At 39.5% G+C, this 23,925-nt stretch overlaps 1 protein-coding gene across 2 annotated transcripts in view; it reads right to left on the minus strand.

Moving 5' to 3' along the window:
- Window positions 1–23,692, minus strand: part of Rasgrp1 (RAS guanyl releasing protein 1) — a 70,229-nt gene extending 46,537 nt beyond the window's left edge. For both annotated transcript variants that reach the window (XM_026391080.2, XM_026391076.2), the window contains exons 1-2: window positions 23,656–23,692; window positions 18,763–18,947 (exon numbers count right to left, since the gene is read on the minus strand). In XM_026391080.2, the coding sequence (XP_026246865.1) occupies window positions 18,763–18,947; window positions 23,656–23,690 (220 nt within the window). In that variant the 5' untranslated portion in view covers window positions 23,691–23,692. The remainder of the gene's footprint in view (window positions 1–18,762; window positions 18,948–23,655) is intronic.
- Between the last annotated feature and the right edge of the window lie 233 nt (window positions 23,693–23,925).

A 23,925-nucleotide genomic window follows, 5' to 3' on the forward strand; every position in this document is an offset into this window, starting at 1 on the left:
TCTACAGGCAATAATTCAAACAGGATACAGTAAAAGCCCAGAAGAAGGCCCCCAAAAAACATATTTGACAAGAAAACATGGCTAACCCTTCATGAAGAGGATGGTATTTGAGGCAGGCCCTAGAGGAGGGTCAGATTTTGATAGAGTAACACAATGGTAAGGGTTGTGCGGGGTCAGGCAAGAAATGATTTCTAGGTTTGGAAATGTCAGTTAAAAATATATTTGGGAAAGGATGTGAGGTTCCGTTTGGTTAAATTAGAAACTCTGTATGTAGGGAGAGACATGAGGAGAGGTAGATCAGGGTCAGGACTGGAGATTACACACTAGACTGAGGAATTGCCCTTATTCTGATTTTTGTTTTTAAACTGCAAAAGCACTGATTTAAAAACATGGGGCAAAAATAGAACTTCAAAAGCAGATGGACCACTGAGAGAGGAAAGCAGGCTCTCTGAGCCGGCATCTGCTACTGACGGCTTGTTCTACCTTATGACCTGAGACCTAAGGGCTCTTTTCAAGGTAGGTCATTTCCAGAGAACCTGGAACCTGATTTCGATTTCCACATATATACTTTTCCCTGATTGCACAGCCACAGCCACCCTGAGGGGGCTAGAAAGTACACGTGTCCAGGCATGCACGTGCTGCTCCAGTGAGGTCACAACGGAGGAGGAAAACAAAGGGTGGCTTTTGCTGAACTTGACTAATTTTGTTGTTATTTAGGAAAAGATGCCGCTTGCAGTGATCACTTTTCCTCCCTCACCTTACCCCTATTAGCATCTTAACCATCAAGTTCTTTCCTGTCCACATCCTTCTCTGCTTCCTTGAGAAGCTGAGGAATCATAAAGGAAAGACATCCGTGGTGACAGAGATTCAAAGACCCGAGGGCTTCCACCATCTGTCACCTGGATGCTGATGGAAGAAATCCAGACCCCCTAAGTGTATTAGAATTCAGCAAGAACAAGGCTTAAAGTTGGCAAGGCTTTGGCCTCACCTGCTTGGGCAAATGGGGTAAATATGGTTATTTCACCTTCAGTTCTTCCTAAGTACCAGCTGGCACATCTACCCCTGATCCACAGAAAGTGACTACTACCATTTAGTCATTCAGGACAGGTCTAGAGCAGACTGTAAAGTAGGTAAGCACTTGGAAGCCTTCTCCACTTGGGTTTTTCTCTTGCTCTTCTACCTTTCAGTACTGTGAAACACTTGGTCACCTTTGCAAACCATAGGAAAGATCCACTAATAATCACTATGAGAAGATGGCATAGTAATGAGTAAAATTTGGCTTAAGTGGGTGATTTTTTTTCTTTCTATTGAAGAGGCCTTAATATAATATTCTGCTAGTATTCACCCTTTGGAGAGTTTTAGGAGAAGAATCAATGTTTTTTTTTTTTCCTCTTATAATGAATAACAGGTTCAACTTATTCAGCAGTAAATGAATATCTTAAACCTGACTGATTTCCAAGACTTCTTGAGTACCTCAGAAACAAAAAAACAAACAATAAACTGCCAAACATATTCCAATGCCTTTCCTGAGATCTACTATATCAGGATACCAGAGATGGAGCATAGAATTTGCATTTTAGAAAGTTCTTTAGGAATTTGATGATCAGTCAAGATCTATTAGGCTGATTTAGACTATTTCGTTCATTCCTTGCCTGGGGTAGGTTCTATAAACTACTAAATGACCCCATGAAGACCCTTCCAATTTCAGAAGTCAGTGGTAAGGCCTCTTAGCTGATTTCAGGGCTAATGGAAGTGAAGTGCTTAAAGAGGTGACATTGTAGACTTGGTTGACAATATATGTGGATTTGTTTTTGAATTTACTATTCTGTTCCCAATTAAACTATAGCTTTATAGTAAGTCTTGAAAACAAGAAGTGTAAATTTTTCAGCTTCATTCTTTTTCAAAATTGTTCTAGCTATTCTAGGTCCTTTCCTTCCCATATAAACTATAGTTACATTGTCTGAATTTCTAGTTGTTTTCCTCCTTCCTAGTGTTTGCTAAGATAATGACCTGCCTTCAACTTTAATCATCTTTTTTTTAAATTTTAGCATTCAGTATAGTCTTACATCCATCACAGTGAAATTTTATTTTCCATATACTTTGTTTTTCAGTACAAAATTTAAAAAATTTAGTTGTAATGAACATGATACCTTATTTTATTTAGTTATTTTTATGTGGTGCTGAGGATGGAACCCAGAGCTTCACACATGCAAGATGAACACTCTATCACTGAGCCACAACCCCAGCCCTCAGTTCAAAAATTTTGATTTGGTTCCTTTTAATGTTTCCATTTCTCTGTTGAAGTTACCCATCTGTTCATCTTACTTTCAATCCTCCAATGCATTTACTATAGCTGTTTTAAATTCTTTGTCCAGTATTTCCAACATTTGTGTCATCTCTGAGTTCATTTCTATTAACCTTTTTCTTCTGGTTATCAATCACATTTTCCTGCTTCTTCTTATGCCTTGAAATTTTTTATTGAATGCTGGGCACTGTGAGCATGATTTTGAGAATTTGGATTATGTTCCTTTATAGAGATATTTAAGTTATTAAAGTCATAGATTTCTCTTTTTAAAATACATTTTTTTAGTTGTCAATGGACCTTAATTTTACTTATTTATATCTGGTACTGAGAATTGAACCCAGTGTCTCACACATGCTAGGCAGGCACTCTACCACTGAGCTACAACCCCAGCCCAGTAAATAGCTCTTTCCAAGCTTAGAGTTAGGCTTTTTTAGGGTGGGACAAGAGTAGTATTTATTCTAGGGCTAAAGCAGCTCAACTTCTATATTATAGTCTTTTCTACATCCCATTTGAAAGCACAAAGCATAATGTCTCTCCACTCTCTGGTAGGAACTATACCATTTCCCTTCTATTCGAACTTCTTTGACTCACATGCCCCCAGTAACTGTTTAAGTGTCATGGATTGATATTCATGAATAGTTTAGTATTTGGTTGAAGACTAAAGGAGATCCCATCTCTCCTCTATGTCTTTCCACAAATTCCTGACATCCCAGAACCCCTGAATACTACCTCTGCTTTCTCTTTGAGGCAACATGGTACTCCCTGGGTCCAGTTCCTAAATCATGATTTGTAAAGCACTTCCAGGTAGAAAGCTAAGGTGAGTTTTGAATTCACTTCATGTGCTTCCATTTTATCCACAGTCACAAAGTCTGTTGCATTTTCTAATACCTAAAAATGGATGTTTCACATATTTTGTCAAGTTTGAGAGTTGTTTATAGGAGGAAAATAATTTTAATACTCAATATTCCATTATGATCAAAATCTAAGTTCCTGTTCTGATGTTTAATACCCTTATAAATGGGAAATCCATTTTTTTATCCATTCATCTGTTGAAGGAAATCTAGGTTGTTTCTATAGTTTGGTTATTATGAGTTGAACTGCTATAAACATTGATGTGGCTGCATCATTGTATGCTGATTTTAAGTCCTTTGGGTATAAACCAAGGAGTGGGATAGATGGGTTAAATGGTGGTTCTATTCCAAGTTTTCTGAGAATCTCCATACTGCTCTCCATAATTGTTGTACCAATTTGCAGTCCCACCAGCAATATATGAGTGTATCTTTTCCCCCACATTCTCACCAACATTTATTGTTGCTTATATTCTTGATAATTGACATTCTGACTGGAGTGAGATGAAATCTTAGAGTCGTTTTGATTTGCATTTCTCTAATTTCTAGAGATGTTGAACATTTTTTTCATGTATTTGTTGATTGATTGTTTTTCTTTTTTGTGAAGTGTCTATTCAGTTCTTTAGTCAATTTATTGATTGAGTTATTTGTCCTTCAACAGATGAATGAATAAAGACAATGTGGTATATATACACATTTTGGCTTATTTTGCTTAGCATGATAGAGAACATCCCCAAAAACCAAAGGTGGAATGTTTTCTCTGATATGAGAATGCTAATTCACAATGGGGGACAAGTGCTACAGAAGAATAGAGGTACTTTGGATTAGGTAGAGGGGAGTGAAAGGAGGGGAGGGGCATGGAGATAGGAAGGATAGTAGAATGAATCTGACATTATTACCCTATGTACATATATGACTACATGACTGGTATGATTCTACATCATGTACAATCAGAAGAATGAGAAATCATACTCCATTTATGTATGATGTGTCAAAATGTATTCTGAGGTCATATATAACTAATTAGAACAAATTTTTAAAAATAAATAAATGGGAAGTCCAAGTTCTTTGTCAAATTTAAATGCACTTATTCTTTATATGTCCTCTTGGAGGTAATAACTCATTAGTAGCTCTTCTATACTTCACACTAACAAGACATACATAAGCTTAATGTTATTAAGACAAAGAAGAGAAATCCACCTGTCTTCTTCTTAGGTTCTGCCATTTTATATTCTCATAGATTGTATTATGGTGTCATTTCTTAATTGTTTACCACCTCTGTACTTTCTACAACCTTTCTATTCTTACCTTAAAACTCAAACTCAATTGCACACTGCACTCTAGTGTTTGGTTGGCTCGTGGTGCAACAGAGAGATGTTTTCTGAGCCCAGCATATAAGCCTTCCTTTGGGAAGTATTCCTTCCATAAATTCAAATGCTGCACTTTTAAGTTTCACCCCTGTGACCACAGTAGATCGGTTTAAGTGGTAGTCACCTGGTCCAACTGGAATCAAAGTTCTTTCCTGGATTTTTTTTCCCAGTGAATTTGAGAGAAAAACATATTAAATCTTTAAAGGCAAGAAATGCATGATAGTATCATGTTTCTTGTCCATGGAGGAAAGAAACTTTCTATGAAAGAGAATGATTAGCTGACAAGCAGAAGGGTGTGTGTTAGGTGGGAAGAGGTGAAAGAAGACAGTGAACAAACATGCAGGAGTCTCCTAATGATAGTGTAGTCCCTGATATCAGATGATCCCAAGGCTTACATACAGGCATCCTGTACTGTACTCTTCTTATGCTTTATATGAAATACCCCATATTCCTTCCAATAAATTTCATAAAACAGTTCATGTCGGATTTTTGTCATGGTCTGGGTTAATATTTTGAAAAATGAGAAACTTTTTGGGTCTCATTTATTGAACACCAAATTAATATACCTCAAATTTGTGTAAAAATCTAAATTATAATACTACCTACTAAGCTCACACCTACTAAGCTCACAGCCATTCTAACCAGATATTTCCATCTAGTATTTCCACAGTGTGATTTTGGATCTTATGACATTTTGCATTATTAATCTGAGGTAGTAATATACTAACATTCAATAAATCTACAGTAATAATGATTGATGCCACTTTTGAGTATACACTGTGCAATGTAGTAATGATAACATTTTATATCAATTCTTTCTTTTTGCAGTGCTAGAGATTGATCCCCAAGGTCTTGCACATGCTAGGCAAGCTCTCTGCCACTGAGCTACATATTCAGCCCAATCTTTTCAAACTTTCTATTTTACAACAATCCAGGGAAGTATGTAATAGCTTTTTTGTTGATAGAATTTGAGTCTCAGAAACATTAAGAAACTTGCTAAGGGCACAAAATTACTGTATTCCAGGGTTAGGACTGGACCTCACAATATAATGAGGGAAATACTCCCTTAACATGGAAATTCTATTTCTATAAATACAATTTCAGATTACTTAACTTTTTCGAAGATGTATGACACTACCAGCTCATATTAAATTTATAATACACTAAAATCCCTTAGTATTTATTGTAAGAACTACAATTAATCCAGTTTCCCCCCATCAGAATTTATAAGCAGTAATATTTTTAAACTTCAAGTGCAAGACTTCATTTACTCCTATAGGTTCTTTGTTCTACATTATTGATCTTCCTGAATTTTGATTTTCATATAAGGTTATTTACTATTCACAGCAGTGCATATAATGAAAACATGGACTGTGTTTAAGTCTGATGAAAATATCCAGAGCTACTTATACTCATGGTTATATACATGACCCTACAGAATGACATCTGTCCATCTCATATCCATAAAGGTATACTGTGAGTATGACTATTAACCAGTTTGGAATATGTTTGGATTTTTACCTAGCTTGTACTTGCTCATTTAATATTTACTGAGCCCTTACTTTTTGACTTGGGAACAGAGCCTGTCAGTGGCATTCACATGCTCTCGGGTTGTACCATTATAATGTGTGCCAACCCAACTCCACCTGCTGAGAGCTTTCTGGAGGCCCTTCATACCTCCATCTATGTGCAAGACACTCTGGGAAGCCAACACCCTCTAGAAGCAGCCTTAACTACTGGTTGGTGGCACTTGGAATGTAAACACACTTCTCCTGGATGGGATGGTTCCGAAGGCAGTCTTAAACTTGACCCCAGTGTGGGAGCCCATTTGATGATACACTCTCCAGGAGCAGCTTTTCTTCTTCCCCCGTCAGCTTTGGGTAGGATCACCTCACAAACATACATTTTGTTCAAATTCTTGTCTCAGGATCTGCTTCTGGGAATTCTCAAACTAAGATAAACTTATTTAATTTTCACCTAACTCTACTATTAACCATTTTGTAGATGAAGAGATTAAAGTAAACCAATTTGCCTTAGGCAACAATTGGTAAACAGCAGGGGCAGGATTAGATCCCCAAACCCTGCTGTGACCTGGCTGTTGCATCAAGGCCAGGCTGGGTCTTTCCACCAAGGCTGGGGTAAGGTGGGAGGGGTGGAGGGGCCAGCTGGAATTACTGAATTCCAGCTCCTATCTCTGAGAGTAAAAATGAAGATCAGAGCTTCTAGTTGCTTTTTATATTTGTTTTGGGTTTTTTTTTTTTTTTTAAATATCCAGGAATTCAACATGAGTAGAGAAGGACTGGTATGACATAGAATGTAATATACATGGATACGTTATTTTCATGATGTGCAATTAAAGTAGCCCATTTTTGTTCTTGACTTTCCTCTCCCCTCTTTAAGATAGACATGGCTACTCCATTTCAGTGCTCTAGAAAATGAGAGCAATCAATTCCAGAAGAAAGCTGGAGGCATCACTATACCTGATTTTCAGACATACTACAAAGCCATAGTAACCAAAATAGCATGGTATTGGCATAAACCAGACATGTGGAACAATAAAATATAGAAGCCCAAAGTAAACCCAGGCATCCATACACAGGAGAAAGGACAGCTTCTTCAACGTGTGTAGCTGGAAAAACTGGAGAGTCACATGAAGATTGAAACTTGAGCTCTATCTCTTATCTGGTACAAAAAAAATCAACTCAAAATGAATCAAAGAACTAAATATAAGACCTGAAACTACTAGACGAATGCTCTTCAAAAATTCACTAGAAGAATGCACTTCAAAACATTGGTACAGGCAATGGTTTTCTGAATAGGACCCCAGACGCATAGGAAATGAAAGCAAAAAAACTGACATATAGGATTCCATCAAACCAAAATGCTTCTGCACAGCAAACAACCAACAGAGTGAAGAGACAACCCACAGAACTGGAGAAAGTATTTGCCAATTATTCATCTGACAAAGGGTTAGTATTCAGAATATATAAAAACCAAAAAAAGTAATTCAATGTATAAATGGGCAAATGATCTATTTTTCTTTTTTTGTTTAGTACTGAGGATTGAACCCAGTAATGCTCAACCACTGAGCCACACCCCTAGGCTCCCCTCGCTTTAAATTTAGAGACAAGGTCTTGCTGAGTTGCTAAATTGCTGAGGCTGGCTTTGAACTCACAATCCTCCAGCCTCAGCCTCCTAAGCCACTGGGATTACAGTCATGTACCACCATGCCCGGCTTTATTTTTCTTTTCTAAGGTTTAAATTTTTTTTATTTTTCTTCTCAAAAGAAGAAATACCAATGGCAATAAATATATGAAAATAATAATAAATATTGTTAGCCATCAGGGGAATGTAAATCAATACAACAATGAGATACTATCTCATCCCAGTTAGAAGGTCAAATGCCTATTATAAAAAAAAAAAAATCCCAAAAGAAATGTTAGCAAAGATGTAGAGAAAAAGGAACTTGTATACACTGTTGGTAGTATTGTGAATTAGTATAATCATCATTGAGAACATTATGGATATTCCTCAGAAAACTAAAATTAGATCTATTGTATGATCCAGTTATCTAACTTTTGGGTATATATCCAAAGGAAATGAAACCAGTATTCCAAAGAGATACTTGCATGCCCATGTTTACTGCAGCCCTACTCATAATAGCTAAGATATGAAATCAGCCTAGGTGCCTATCAATGAATTAATGGATAAAGAAAATGTGATACACATATGTGCAATGAAATATTATTCATCCATAAAGAATGAAATCCTGTCATTTGCAGAAAGATGGTTGGAACTAGAGATCATCACGTTAAGTAAAATAAGCCAGAACAGGAAGACAAGTACTACGTGTTCTGTCTCATATGTGGATGCTAAAACAAGTCAACCTGAAATGTAGAATAGTGATTATCAGAAGCTGTGAAGGGTGTGTGTGGAGAAAACAGTGGAAAAAGGAAGGCTGGATTTGATCAGTGTACAATGAATACATGTATGCAAATATCACATTGAACCCTGTTAATACATGTAATTAATACATGCTGATAAAAATTTAAAAGATAATAACACAACACCAAACGCAATGATTCTTTAATATCATAAAATATCCAATTAGTGTCCAAATTTCCAAATATATATAATGACATATTAAAAATGTATGTGTAAACACACATATACACATAATTTTCAGGAGAAAGAATCATACACTACAATTGATCTTCATTAATCCAGAGGGTCCTCCTCCATCTCTTTTTCCCCAATTTTCAGGGTGCCCTTTTTCTCAGTTAACTGAAGCTAAATCCATTAAGGTTGACCCTAGTGGTTACTGATTAGCTAATGAGACTCTTAAGCCACCGGGGACAGGGCAGGTGGTGGGACCACAGGCAGAGTAAGTGTGGGGAGCTGCTTCATTGAGGCCATACACTCAGGTGAGCCCCAGAGTTCATCGCTGAGAGCAGGCACTGGTCCTTAACAATAACTGGACAGCTCAGTGGCAGGCACTATGGGTCACGGGCTATCTTCTGAAAGCAGCGTAGAAGAAGTGGAATGACTCACTGTGTGGTCTGGATTGCATGGGACTAGAGGGAAATGATGAGCCCACCATGGTAGGTTTAAATGGAGAAAAGCTGGAACCCATGGTGAGGAGGAAGGATGCATGAAAAAGCCTATATGCATATGGCATTTAAATAAATAAATGCAAAATTAACTCAAACAATGAACCACTCATCAGACTGAAGGAAGCTCTATAGGCTATAACTACATTCTCACAAGATACACTCAACCATGTTAACGTTGGGATTTTTTTTTTTTTTTTTCGCTTTCTGAATGCCCTGGGTTCCCGTATAAAATGGGATGGTTCACAAAGTAACAGAAACATGTGTGAGACTGTGTGGTTCAGGCAGATCAATGAAGAAGACACTTATATGGCTCCTTTTGCTCCTCCACCCAGAAACTCTCATTTAACCGGCTTAAGCCTAAACTTTCCAAATTCTCAGATATCTTCATCCTCAACTGTCTTCTTTACTAGTCTGGTTGTTCTGTTCCCTCCCTCATTACAAAACTGTCAATCCCTACTCCCTTTTGTCCATTTCAGTTAACTACTGGTGTCCTTCCAATTCAATCTCATTCTGGCAGCTTCTTTTATTTGAAGTTTCTAGAAGAACCTCAGCAATCTCCCCAGGGCCCTTGACCACACTCTGGGAAAAAAACAGAGTAGACAACACGGCCTCCCTCCCTCAACTGCTGCCCAGCACCCCTTCCTCACAGCAGAAGAATCACAGCTATATCCAACTGTAGCTTCTTTGCAGTTCTGTCTTTGTATTTCTCACCTAGAGGTTACTTGAGACTCCCTAAGAAAGCTAAGAAAAGATTTTTTTGTTTCTGAAAGTAAAGCTTAAACAAAACTTTCACTATACATAACAAAAATGAGGGATAGAATTTTAAGTTAATGGAAGTATTTTTTCTTTGTTTATTACAATTATAATCAGTCAGGCTTATTGCAATTTAGCACTGGAAAGAACAAAGTACTCTTCTTGCAATTCCTTTAATTCTTCATCAGCATCATTGTAGTTGCCAAGCAACCTTCAATTTTATGTCCCATAGTTGAAAGAATTATGCCAGAATTATTTTTTTTTTCAGGATAGAATAGCAACTTTGTGGGTTAGTACACCATTTTATAAATATGAAGGTTGAATTATGGAAAGTAAAGTTATGGTATTTTATCAAAAGTCAACATAACTATATTACCTGTAACTATCCATAGAAGTCAATTTAGGAAATAAAAAAAAAAAACAAGAAAGTTGATATTGCTAATCTTGCTTATGGTAGAATGAATGATTATAATCCCTTTGCTAGTGCGTATTTTCTAAGTTTTCTATAGTGAATATGAGTGATTTAAAAGTTGTTAATATTTAAAAAGTAAGTATGAGAACTGAGTGACACTTAGAGCTTCACAAATACAAGAACTTATAGAATAGTGGGAATTAAATGAGACTATGTATATAAAATATTAATATAAACACTGTTATTCATCGTAATTACTGAAAAGTTAGGTATTACTAATCGATGATATTTTAAATATTTTAAAAGTCTAGGTAAGTGGTTGATTTTGTTAGTATATCTTACCACAATGAAAAAAAATCTTACATAAGAACAATATAAACTCAGTCTATATTAATAATTAAGATATAATGGATTTAAATATGGTTGGGACTCCGCCCTAAGAATATTGGCTCTCCAAACAATCAAAAGCACTTTCTTTAAATACACAGATTCTGAAGAACTTTTTTCAAGTTCACATTTGATATCAAAATGAAACCTTCTCCTAGACATTTTTAGTTTCAGAATTCATTTCAATAGTATCACAATGAGGAAAAACCAAAGCTCTGAGTTACAAAGTGACCTGTTAAAGCACTTTGGTTTCAAGCCAATGTCAATTTCAGAAATAAAACTCAACACTTCTTCTTCTCCAGGAGCAACTCACAAACTTTTGCTGGTCATCCCTAACAGGAATGATGCGGCATTACACACTGGATTTAATAAAACTCTAATTAAAATGGCAATGAGATATTCACCAAGTCTTTGGAATATGAATTTTTAAAGCTTAGAGTTAATGAAAGAAAAAAGAAATGGAGACAAATTTAGCTATATAAAAATGTGAATTTCTACATATTATAAAACTAAATGCAACATAAAAAGGAAATAGGAAGAAAATGCCTGTAGCAAATAATATCTATAGAGTTAACAGATTTTTAAATATGAAAAGCTTTTGCAAACCTCTAGTAGTAAAAAGCATTAATTAAGCAGCAGGTGATAAATAGGCAAAAGATATGAACAGTTTATAAAATTGAAATACGGTTATCACTCAAACTTACAAAAACACACTCAATAAAAGTTTGGTTGTATACATTAAGGGTGCCTGTTACCATGGAGTAGAATGATTAAACGGGTGGAATCAGAAATAAAGAGACAGAGCATAAAATATATGATGAACAGAAGTCCACAAAATTGAGAGTTGGTTGATCAGAAACAAGGGATGCTTTAATCCTGGAGAATTTTTAGAAGTGAAATAAAAATTTAAAAAAGCACAGAGTGATAACTTCAATTCCAGAATATGAATCTCTCATTGGTTTTAAAGTTTTGTCCCATTATCACTTCAAGAACACTTCTTAACCTTACTAATATTTGATTTCCTTATCTTTACGGTATATTGTTTCTTTCCTTTGAAGAACACGTGGGGATTTTTTTTTTAAAAAAAGATATGTAGATGAAAGAAGCAAAACAATGGAAAAATTATTACTTTCTCCTAACTAGGTGATACAAAATAAGATTCCCAGTTGGGGAGTTTCCCTTCCCCTCTAAACACTTTGCGTGGTAAGCATCCTCTATACCTGGAAGACAGTGGTGTGCTGGTAAACGTTTGACAATGGTCTCTCTAGGGTTGGCATTGAACAGGAAGCACTGATAGTAGCATTTGTTGATTTCCAAAGTGTGAATACTTCCAACGTAGACAATATCAAGCTAAGCTACTAGCATGATTTTACTGGTAATGGACTTGGGAAGCAACTGCACAAATGCATGCCATTATACAGCATTTATACCAAATAGACATATTCTCAAAAGCACAGATCATAGTAAAATATAGTAATGTATTAGGAAGTGATAAGTCTTGAATACTTCTGACCTTCTTGTAAAAATATGATTTAAGTGAATATAGTTTAATTTTTAATGATGCAAGCTTGAAGAATTCTTGAAAATTTAACAACTTGCTCTTGTGAGCTGGTACCAGTCAATCCAGCACATCACTGCTAGGAAATAATGCAACTAGAGGTGAAATAAAATTTTAAAAAGCACACCTAGTTGGTGTGCCCCAAAGCTGGCCCATACTTTGCCTCTTGCCCTGTATTTTCCTCCCAGTAAATCTAGGGTACCTCAGCTAGGCTGTAGCTCAAACTCACTACTCCTGCAGAATAAGGCACAATGCTTGGACACTATAATGCTCTAGGCAAAGGCCAACAGGCTCTTAGATCAGAAGATAGGCCTGGGGTGGCACTGTCCTTCTCCATGGTTCTACAGTTCTGTTACTGCTGTCTCTGTTGATTTTGAGCAGACTGTGTTCACACTGTTTCTTAATAACCTTTAGATCAACAGACTGCCTTAAAAAAATTAATTGGTGAAGTGGTATATCTGGGTGATTTCTTGGGAGGCCCTTCTCCAGCTAAGCCACTACTTGTAAGCCTCTAACCCATGGAGGCTGGGCGTTAATTAGGGAGCCTGCCCCTGCCATGCTTTATGAAACAGGACTGAGTGCTGCATAAAGGTAGAAACATACAGTAGGAAAGTTGCCTTTGAATGCAAACAATCACATTATAGTTACAACAGACATCCACATTCTCTTTATTTCTATGGTCAAAAGATTTACAGACTTAGTTGAGTTCTATAGACAGTTTACCTTAGTTGAGAAGAAACAGGAAGGCAGGAAAATCTGACAGTAGTTGTCCCTGGGTTTCAAACCTGCTCACAGGCAGGGCCTCTTAATTACACAAAGGCTGGACTGCTTTAAGATCCCCAAGAGGCTATTTCCCTCATGTGCTTTTCTAGTTCATAGCTTGAAAAACCTATTTGCTCCATTGCTTCTCCAGAGATTTGTGCTTTTCAGGGTTTCCTAGAAAGCGTGAGAGAAACCTCTGGGATGTCCAGGAAGCAAATGGGCTATGCAGCAAGTTTTATCGTAGGTCACAGGTCACCTCCATCAAGACCAGAGTGACTACTGGCCAAATAGAAAGTTCTGGGTTTGGCCTACAGGAATACAATGCTGAACACCCTCCCTTAAAGACTACTCCTCACATCATAGTTGGAGAATGTCAAGTATGGCAGAACGTCTTGAGCCTGAGATAACTTAACCAGAGGTCAGCTTCCTTCCTACCAACTAATGAGCTGCACTTTACACGGGCCATTGAACTTTTCCAAGTTTCAATTCTCTAGCAGTTCAAAGAGCAAAACAATACTCACCTCATAGAGTAATGAGGAGGATAACCGGATCAAAACAGGTAAAAGCACAGTGCCCTAGGAGAATGTAGTATGCAAGTTTTCAACTACTGTCAGTCCTTGACTGTCTCTCTTGGCAGTAAAATTCATCTCTGGATGATTATTGAAAAAACTCAGAATTCCTGAGTTTTTTCAATAATCCTCTATTACTGAGGGAGGCCTGCTGTGAACAGTGCACACAGGGGAGCACAGATAAGCAGGAAGGGACTTCCCACCTTCCAAAGGCCTGATAGTCACTGTAACTTATGCATATAAGAGGGCAAGCATGCCAGCCTTAGGCACTGGGTGGTGCCAGCCAAAGATGCAACAGAGGGCTCATTAAAATAAAAGGCATCCTGACCACAAAGTGGCAATTCACTCCCCAAGATTAAGAGTAGGTGTGCCTGGGAGCCGCACCCCAGAACCATGCTTTACATGTGAAACCTTGTGGTCATGACTGCCAGCAACTAGGGGTTCCACTGAGGAGGCTTTTCGGTCAGCTGTGGGCTTCATATAGTCCATCATCAGCAGGGGGTAAGACTAGGGCTCCTTCCTGACCTTACTCTTCACTTGGTTCTTGCTGTTCCCAGTTCTTGGGTCTAAGTGCCCATTGATGTCATGGCCCTTATCTTCTGGTTTTGTTCTCCGGTTGCCTGCGGGCACCTTGCTCTGGTGCACAGACTTGAAGTTGCAGAGTGGTGAGAAATCCCTAACGTTCCTTTTGCCAACAGGGGAACTGTGATCCCAACAAGTGTGTTTGCCTTTTATGACTCTGATTTTAAAATCAGATATAATGTTTTATCTTTAATTATTGTCTACAAAATGTTTAACATCTAGTAGCTTCGTGATGGAGAAAATATGTTATTAATTTGGGGCTGTTTCCAGTTTGCAAGGTCTTTGAGTAGCATTAATAAAATGCATATACTAATTCATTAATTAAAAAGAAATTCAGGAAGATGCCTGGTGGTCTAAAAGATGGGATCTAACAAATATTTCTTACATGGAATGGGTTAAATTTCTACTCTGGAGAGGCCAGGCCTGCAGAATTAGATACAGGCCTGTCCTGTGTGGCATGTAGGTCTCCTGAGTGCAGGAAGGAGGGTTTGAAGAGAAATATCCAAGTCGGCCCCAGCTCAGGTTGCTGTGGCTGCCAGGGGTAGGGGAGGAACATGAGCAACATGTTTTTTTTTTAGGCCATGGGCTTGAGCGAGTTGTTTCAATTCTCAGAAATTCAATTCACTTTCTTGTTTGTCCAAAAAAAGATAGTAATACCTGACCTATTTCAGAGTTGTTTTGAGTATAAAAGAAAATCAATACATAAGAAGTGATAAGAAAAAAATGATAGTCCATAAATATGAGATACCGGGATGCATTTCTCTTTGCTTTGACAGTTAAAACAAAACATTGAGTTTCTTTTTCACCCCTCCCCAGAGCAGAAGGGCTGCTTGCAGACAGGTGCTTTCTGGGTCTTTTGTGTGTGTGTGTGTGTGTGTGTATTTGTGTGTGTGTGTGTGTGTTTCTTTTCTGATGCTATCAGAAATTGCCTTACACTGAGGAAACTAGGAGAGGCTTCATGAATTTGTACATTTAAAGACTTCTATTTGTCCCCAGTGTTCACGGCCCTACTACAAAGTGGAAAAAAAAAATAAAAAATAAAAAGCCCAGATGATCTCATAGGTCTTTCTACCTCTGAAACAGATGGTATGATTCACATACATTTGACATAAATGTACCAGGTTGTGATGATTTGCCTCATTATGCTCAGCTGAAGAGTGGATTAACTGGCAGTAATATATTGAGGATGTAAAACATGACCTCTGATTAGAACAGAAGGTAGGAGTGGGCTGTTCCATGGTTAGAGCAATGAATTATGACTCAAGGCACTAAGTTTCTAATCACAGGTCTGTAAATTTGTGTGAGGCACTGGGAAGTCTGCTGGAGACCTTCAGACATACCCTTAATTTGTATGTGCAGGCTATGTATTCTCATAAACATTATAATGCACACTTCTTCTGAGAACAGTGTGGGTGATAAAATTAACGGTTAATAATGCTAGAGACAGCCACCCCTAAAGATTTCTGAATGCCTGTGATGCTAACAGTATTCAGACTGCCACCTATAAATGCTAGTGAAATGCAAATCCCATAGTTTCCAGAAAAATCTATCCGCTACTTTTCCCCCTTCAAGTCAACCATTTACCCTCTCTAGTACCGTAAAACAGACTGTGATGACGGAAATATTCCCTATTTACTCTGTCCAGCAGTAGGCACTGCTGCTTGAACTTGAACTAGGACTAGTGAGGCTCCAGAACTCAATTTTCAATTTGATTTAATTTTAACTAATTGAAACGCATATGACAATAAACCCGTGGTGTGGCCAGTGGCTACTGGCTACTGTTTCAGATAGCGAGGCTGCAGCCAAATTAACTAATGAATTAGTCAGTCTATCTTCAAGAGAGCTTTTTTTGTAGCTCGGATACAAAACAGATATCCCAACAGATATCCTAACAGATACCTCAACTGATAACCAAAGATGGAAGATTGAGAAGAGAATAAAAAGCACTCCCATCCCCTCTAGACATAGGTTTTTTTTTTTTTTTTCCTCTTTCATGTAAATTCTGTGACAGGAAACTCTGCAGTACATACTACAACAAACCCTGAGCTCTAACCTTATCATTTCCCCATAGCATTCCTTAGGTCCAAGACAGTCTGGAGACTGGCAACGCTCCTCAATCTGCCACCTTGTATCAGAGTACACTTACTTACAGTATACATCTGCGTGGTGAAAAGCACATATTGTTCCTGCATACCTTCATTTATCATCAACCATCTTTTGTGTGTGCATATATGTACATATTTTATATATAATATATGTTTTTCTAAATAGTACGCTTCTCAGGTATCATAAGCTCTAGTGGCATGGGGGTTTGGTCACTGTCATTCCCCTTACACATTGCCCAGCAAGTCAGATGCAATTAGGGGCTTAAAGAATGCTTCTTGATAATGAATAAAAAACCATTAGATTCAGTGGGATTTTTACAGCTATTACACACACACACACACACACACACACATATATGTATGTGTGTGTGTGTGTGTGTGTGTATATATATATATATATATATATATATATATATATATATATATATAATTTTAGTTGTTGATTGACCTGTATTTTATTCATTTATTTACACGTGGTGCTGAGCAGTGAACCCCAGGTCTCATATATGTTAGGCAAGTGCTACAACCCCAGCCCAGCTATTAAATGTTTTTGAGTTCAACACATTCCAAAACAATGTATTAGTGCCTTTGTAGAATTTGTTGAGAGGAGTGGGTTACACTTGGTTATTATGGGGAAGGACTTTGCAATTGGTTATATATTTTTCTGTTTGATGTCATGATTACTTGAATGTTAGGAAAAGAGTCCTGCACTCAGCAGGTGGTTGAATGGCTCTGAGGAAGAAAGATAATATGATAAGTATATTAATGATCCCAATTTTCTTAATAGTGAAAGAGCAAGAAAATAAGTCATTTTTCATAAAACAATCATTATGTTCTGCTAAGGACCAGTAAATATGACTGAAAAAAAAAGTGGGTAAGGAACTTTGCAATTTATCCAAGCTGGGAACTAGATACAAGCAGCATGTGAATAATGGCTGTTGTACCCATTGGCTTCCACTGTCTTTACTTATCTCTTTGCATGTGTGTGTTTTAAGAACATTTTGAAAAAGAAAATCATTCATTTTGCTCCCAAATTCATCCTTAACTGAAAGATCAAAAGGTAAATAAAGAGGAATTTACTAGTAATAAAACCCTTGCATTATTTTTCAGTACAGGGAATCAAATCCAGAGCCTTGTGCATGCTAGGTAAGTACTCTACCACAGAACTACACCCCTAGATTTTCTCTCTCTTTTTCAAGTTAAAAGGTCTACAATAAACAGCACTGCAAAACAGTGATTCTCAAAGTGGGGTTCTTAGAGCAGCTGCATGTGTATCACCTGGGAACTTGTTAGAAATGCAAATTTGGGGGCCCTGCCCTGCTCCAGACCCGATGGAGCAGAAACTTTGGGGGTGGGGTCCAGCCATCTGCATTACTTAAAAATAAAACAAAACAAAAAACCCCTCCACATGATTCTGATGCACTGATGTTTAGGAATGATTGTTTAAACTAATTTTGAAATAGTTGATTCAGTGTTGTACTAAATGAGTATCTCTATAAATAAGTCTAACCAAACACTAAAAATGTCCAGTCAATAGACCAGTTCTGAGATCTAATAGCTCTTGTGCTACCAGGGATCCCCTTAACCCTCCTCTCTGCTCTCTAGGAGGCTACCAGGGCTGGGGTGGGAGCTACAGAGCTGAGCCAACAAACTCATCTTCTTCCCAGTGGGAGATGGAAGAATACAAAAAGGGGCACACAGAGGAATTGGATATTGGAAATCTTTGAATTCAAAGATTTCATAGAAATCCATTAATTTAATCTTTTCCCTTTTGGAACAAAGCAAATATTTAGCACTTTCCAATCACTTGTACACAAATGATAATCAAAAGAAAGATAGTGCTTATAAAATTAAAAATAAATCTTTTCAGAGAATTGCTTTATAGCTCCGCTGAGCCTGAGTACCCTTTGTGATGAGTACAGGTGTTGACAAAGAGCAGTGTCTGGATAATTCGCTGCCCGTATGTGTGTCCACACGCTCACTTCCCAGCTCCTTGATCCTCCATCATAACATTTATTAACCAGAATCTTCTAATCACAGACACACTTGCAATTCCAGATTGTAAGAGGAATTATCGAGACATTATTTGTCCAAATGATTCAAAGGCTTTCAAATTTCTGTTGGATAACAATGTTTGCTCACATAACAGACTTTATCTGCCCCAAGAACACAAGGACAAAAGAGTGTCAGAGGACCAGACGCACAATATTATTTTATGATATTTTCCATCATGAGACAGATCTCCAACCTAAGAAAAATGAAAATGCAAACTCTGTTCAGTAACTTTTTTCACTTTAAATTGCACCTCTCATCACGACCTATTACACCCACATAGTCATGTGCCATAGGCACTGCAGACTGTCTCCAACATTTCAAAGGCTCAAAAGCTATTTTTAAAGCCAAAATACAATCTAGGTTGCTATTCTATAAAACATTTTTTAAGGGAAGAACAAAGTAATATAGCGATTTCTCTGCACACAAGCAATTAGCCAACTCACCAAAAGATTGAATACAGCTGTCAATGAGATCGTCCAGGCTGGCTCCTTTGGCCAAATGTCCCAGGGACACCATCATTCGGAACTGGGTGATCTGGGCCAGACTGGGATGGGAAGGGAAGGGGCTGTTGGCTGATTTCGCCTCTAGTCTTGCTTTAGGGGCAGCTCTGGAGCCATGGGAAGGTTTCCTGGGGAAAGAGAGAAGGCAGTGAGGGCAAGCAGAGCAGCTCCAGGCTCTGAAGGCAGATTGGACAGCAAAAGGCGTGGAGATAAAACAATTAATCCCCAGAGTTGGGCTGATAGAATACATACCCCTCCCACTTAGCAAATGCACCAAATGGACTGCTTGGCTGTTAAAGAGACATCTCCCCAGCAAATGACAGGTGAGATTTTAGGATTGCAACTATGGCTCTTTGCCCTGGCTTGAGGATTGCTCTGTCCTGCTGTTTCCTGGTTCCCAAAGGGGAAAGGCAGAGGCAAGACTGTATCTTGGCAGTCCTTAGTTTCTATCAATATATATATATATATTTTTTTATTTTAGCTGTTAGGCCCCTGACTTGGACCTTAAAAGAATTAAGTTGGCCTAGTCTTCAGTTAAGTTCATTCTTCATGAGCAAAACCAGAGATGTTGCAGGTGGCCAGGCAGCTTCAGAAACATCTTTAAGAACTTTAAGGGAGAAGTCAAAGACTGAAGCATATGGAGTGAGGAATTGTGGTGGTGGTATTTAGATTTTAAGTTAGCTCTGCCTTTATTACAAACATTGGCTAATTTTAAGAAACGGTGTCATTATTGATAATACAGGTAGTCATTATGGGCCATTTTAATCATTACACATTATTCCATGAAGTACTTGCTTGGGTCCTTAACAATTAAAAAAGAAAGCTGAGCTAAGAGAGGTTTGTTCCAGAACTAAATGTAAAAAGAGAAGTTTGGATCTGGATCTGGATCTGGATCCAGGATCCTAAGGCCCTTCATTTTCCTCACTTAGTTTACCTTTGGTCATGGCCTAGTCTGTACGAGTTATTTTGCAAAACTCTCATGAACATTAAGTATTTTATTTTCCTCTTTATTAAAAAATACATTCACACAGATACATATCTGAAATCTCTTAAGGGCATTGATAGGTGTTGCTGCTCATAGCTTTTTTAGCATGTAGCTAATTTTCCTTCCCTATTGTGGCTTTTTTCCCAATTTACTCCCAAAGAAGAGAAAGGACAAAGTGAAAGAGACATATACCCCATAACTGTGACTTTGTGCTCATCACATTTTATGATCAACACAAAATGGAAGCAATTAATCGGTTAGTGCTTATTCTATGAGCAAGACATTGCATTGGTAGAGGGACCACAGTGAGACAGTATACCTGAGGGTACTTTGTATGCCAAAAAATATGCTCATTGTATGTTAGGTGTTATGTAAAGGCAATCTAGAATTTCTTTAATATATTTAAAAAAAAACCTAGTTGGGGAATCAGACTGAGATAATAAAAAGGTAACTACATAATTCTTAAGTGTCCTGTGAGGGTCAAGGACAAGAAATACGATGTCCTCAGAGGAGGGAGAAGCAGTTGCTGGGTGAGTGTTGGAAGAGCTTCTCTGACAAGATAATATCTCACTCAGAAGGGGCTAAGTGCTTAGATCAACAAAAAATGTTGAGCACACCTGGGTTTTGGAAAGCCAGCCTGCCATAAGACAACTCTCTGAACACGGGCCAATCAGTACCAGGCCAGTCTCAAGGAGGGAGCACCTCGGGGCTTCAGGTTCTGTTTCAAACTAGCTTTGGGACACTGGTCTGTGGTAGCAATAGGCTCTGTTCCAACCTGGAGTGAGGCCAATTAAAACGAATCACCAATTGGTTACTGAGTTTTGCTAACCCAAGGCAGTGATTCCTGAAAGAGTGAATTGATGACTCAAACAAGTTTCTGGCCATTACTGATTTTTACTCAGGTCCTATAATAGCCTCAGAATAAAATGATAATCTAAAAACAAAACAGTAATGGCCACCATGAATTGAGTTACCTATGCTATGGGGGCACTGTGTTGGGGATCTGCATTGTCTCTGAAGTTGTTATTTTCATATCATGATACTCAAGCTGAGTTAGAAAAGAGCCTAAAGGTTGCACAACTTGAGCTGGATTGGGATTTGTTCCCGGAGCCTCCATGGCTTTAGAGTAAAAAATATTTACTGTGCCTTCAATTGTGAACCTTCTACTGCATCAGAATTGGCAAGCAGACTCACAGAGAGGCTGAAAAGGTTAATTCAATGTAAAACAAGTTGAAGCCTTCAAAAACATAGCTTACAATACAGAGGCTGAATCTCTGTCCTTATTCCTTCTTCAGGTCCTTGAAACTCTCCTCAGAACCTCAGGGCTGGATGGATTTTTCACATTCATTTTCCAAACTCCTTGCCTATAGATATAGAGGTCCAGGCTTGGAAAGGCAATGTGACTGGCCACCAGGGCAAAGCAGTCTAAAACCCAGCCTCCTAGGCCCCATGCCATATTTCCCAGCTGGGCTCCCTTCCCTTCTTGGAAGTACTGACAATTCCCTAAACCTGGCCCAGTGTAGGGATTAGTTAGCTTTCTGCTTCACCTGCTGCCTTAGCATCATTTAGATCACCTCCAAAGGCAGAGTAGGAGAAAGACACAAGTCCTGACCTTCCTGGTAAAAGTCTCTTTTCTCTTTTCCACGGTAGTTTTCCCTAGACTCTGGAAAAGAGGCAAAAGCACAGCACATAGGCACCTGTCCTGCTTTGCAAACAGAGCTCATCCTGCTGAAGCTGGGAGGTGACTGGAGATTCAGAGAAAATTCGATTTTCTTTCTTAGTTGGTGGCATTGGTCAATCAGGACTTCTTAGCCCACCCTGTTCTCTAGTTCTAGTAACGTGTCCTGGTGTGGCCACTAAGGGAAACCACTTTTATTCATTTGGCACTTCTCAGAGGTAGGTGCTTTTACCAGAATTAGAATGAACTGTGATAGATAGGAATAAAGAAAGATCTAGAAAGAAGTATTTAGGGTAGAAAAAAAGGGGGAAGGTGAGATGCAACTTGGAAAGTAGGAAGGCCTGAGATACCAGACTTGGGCATTGGAAATGGGGGAGGGGAATTATTAAAAATTCACTGCCCTAAGATAGGATTAACTGCTCCATAAACGGAAACTTGGCTCTTTTGCTATTTAGTCTCTTGAGTGGTTGCTTTATGAAAAATCCTCAAGTTGCTCCTCTATCTCTTCTGGTGAAATGGTGGCAGATAAGGATTTATGAGATATTTTATTGTAGGAAGGTGTAAGAGTGTTTTGACAAATGATATAATGAATAGTCTAGTTCTGAAAAGCATATTTTTAAAGGATAATTAAGCCAAATGTCGTCAGTTTAATTTGCAAAACAAGACACCCCCCCAAAACAAAATACCCATATTAGCTTAAAGGTGTTTTTCTTAACATTTTATTTTTTTGTTATAGTCGGACAAAATACTTATTTTTATTAATTTATTTTTATGTGGTGTTGAGGATCGAACCCAGGTCCTCATACGTGCTAGGTGAGCACTCTACCACTGAATCACAACCCAAGCCCCAACTTGAAGGTGTTTCTGATCTAAAAGTGGCCCCCCACAGAGCTTACTGAAATATGTTGTTAAAACTCTGAACTGGTTTATGTGAAATCCTCTTAAGGCACAGGTATCTCAGAGGGGTCACAGTTGCAACCTAACCTTATCATAAAATCCAGCATAAAAGAGTGAAAGATGAAATGGAGGGAGAGAACTGGAACTCCCACAGCTTGCTTTGCAGGGGAAGGTGACTTCCATTAGCTTCTAGTGAGGATTCTAGGAGTCCTGTCCTTTCCTCCCCATAATACAGACTCCATTTAACTGATGCTCCTCTCTCCCAGTCTAGTGAAAAGTGCAGTGGCCGACCCTCAGATACACGTATTGGGGGCAAGGACTGCATTGAGGACTGAAAAACCTTAGTCCAGGGGATTGTAAGTACAGAAGGTCCAGCATCACAAAGCACCCTAGCCCTGTAGGTATGGCTGTGCAGGCTGGGCAGGCACAGTCATATCCTAGTCTATGTGAATGGATTTGTGAAGTGCACAACTTGCTCTGCCCTGTACCGAGACCGGACGTCGTCCGGGCTGCAGCCTACTTCCGGTCCTTTGGGAGTCAGTTCTTCATTTGCCTGGCCCTGCCAGGGCTTTTTCTCTTGCCAAGAGCCCTTTAACTAAGTGTCACTCTTCCTTCATCTCCTGTCATCCCAAGACCCTCTTAAGCATCTCTCTAGAATCCCAGTGGTGGAGAGGAGGAGTGCGGGCTCTCATTCAGAAGTTATATGGTTTGCTAACCAAGGATTTGGAAACTTCTCTGGCGCAGGGGCAACCAAGCGGTGCCACCTCCGCTTGTTTGCTCGCTACAAACGCCTTTGGCCGTTTTGGGCAGGACCGAAAGAGAGCGCCAGGTGGCGCTGCCAGCGCCCCGCGCCTGCAGCAGGTGCTGGGGGCGCGGAGAGTCGGCGAGTGGGAAAATGGGAGTTCGGGTGTCCGGGGAAAATTCGGGAGGAGGTCGGAGGTTGGGTACCACATGGGTGAAGGGCACTGGTCCTAGCCGTTCTGGATCCCTCCAGGCGAACTCGGCCTCGCAGCCTCACCGCCAGCACAGCCCCAAATCCCTCCTCCACCCCCGACGCGCGACTTGCTAGGCGCGGGTCTCCTCGGACGTCAGCTGAGACCCCGGCTCCCCGAGGTCCTCCATCCCCCTCCAACAGCTTCCCTTGGGAGAAAGGTTCTTGTCGCCCGCAACTCCCGTCTGCCCATCAACAAGAGGATCGCAAGGGCCGCCCGCGCAGCTGTCCTTTCCCCCAAGAAAGGAAACTGACGGTCCCTAGGGCGCCGCCACCTCTACTCACCGCGGAGCCTCTCGCGCCTTGCCCAGGGTGCCCATGGCCGCGGCCGAGCGCCTGGAGCCGTCTCACCTAGCGCGGCGGGACGGGCTCGGCGGGGCGCGGCGCATCGCCACGGCCACCGCCTCCAGCCCGGCCTCTCCGCCCCGGGTCCTCGCCGCCCCCGGCCACCCGCCTGCAGCTCTCGGAGCCAGGCGAGCCGACAGAGGCGCACCCGCAGGCACAAACTTTGTGTGAGCGCGCCCCCTCGCCTCACTCGCGCGCGCGCGCACACAC

The sequence above is a fragment of the Urocitellus parryii genome, chromosome 6 (genome assembly GCF_045843805.1).
Source record: "Urocitellus parryii isolate mUroPar1 chromosome 6, mUroPar1.hap1, whole genome shotgun sequence".
In the NCBI taxonomy this organism is placed as follows: Eukaryota; Metazoa; Chordata; class Mammalia; order Rodentia; family Sciuridae; genus Urocitellus; species Urocitellus parryii.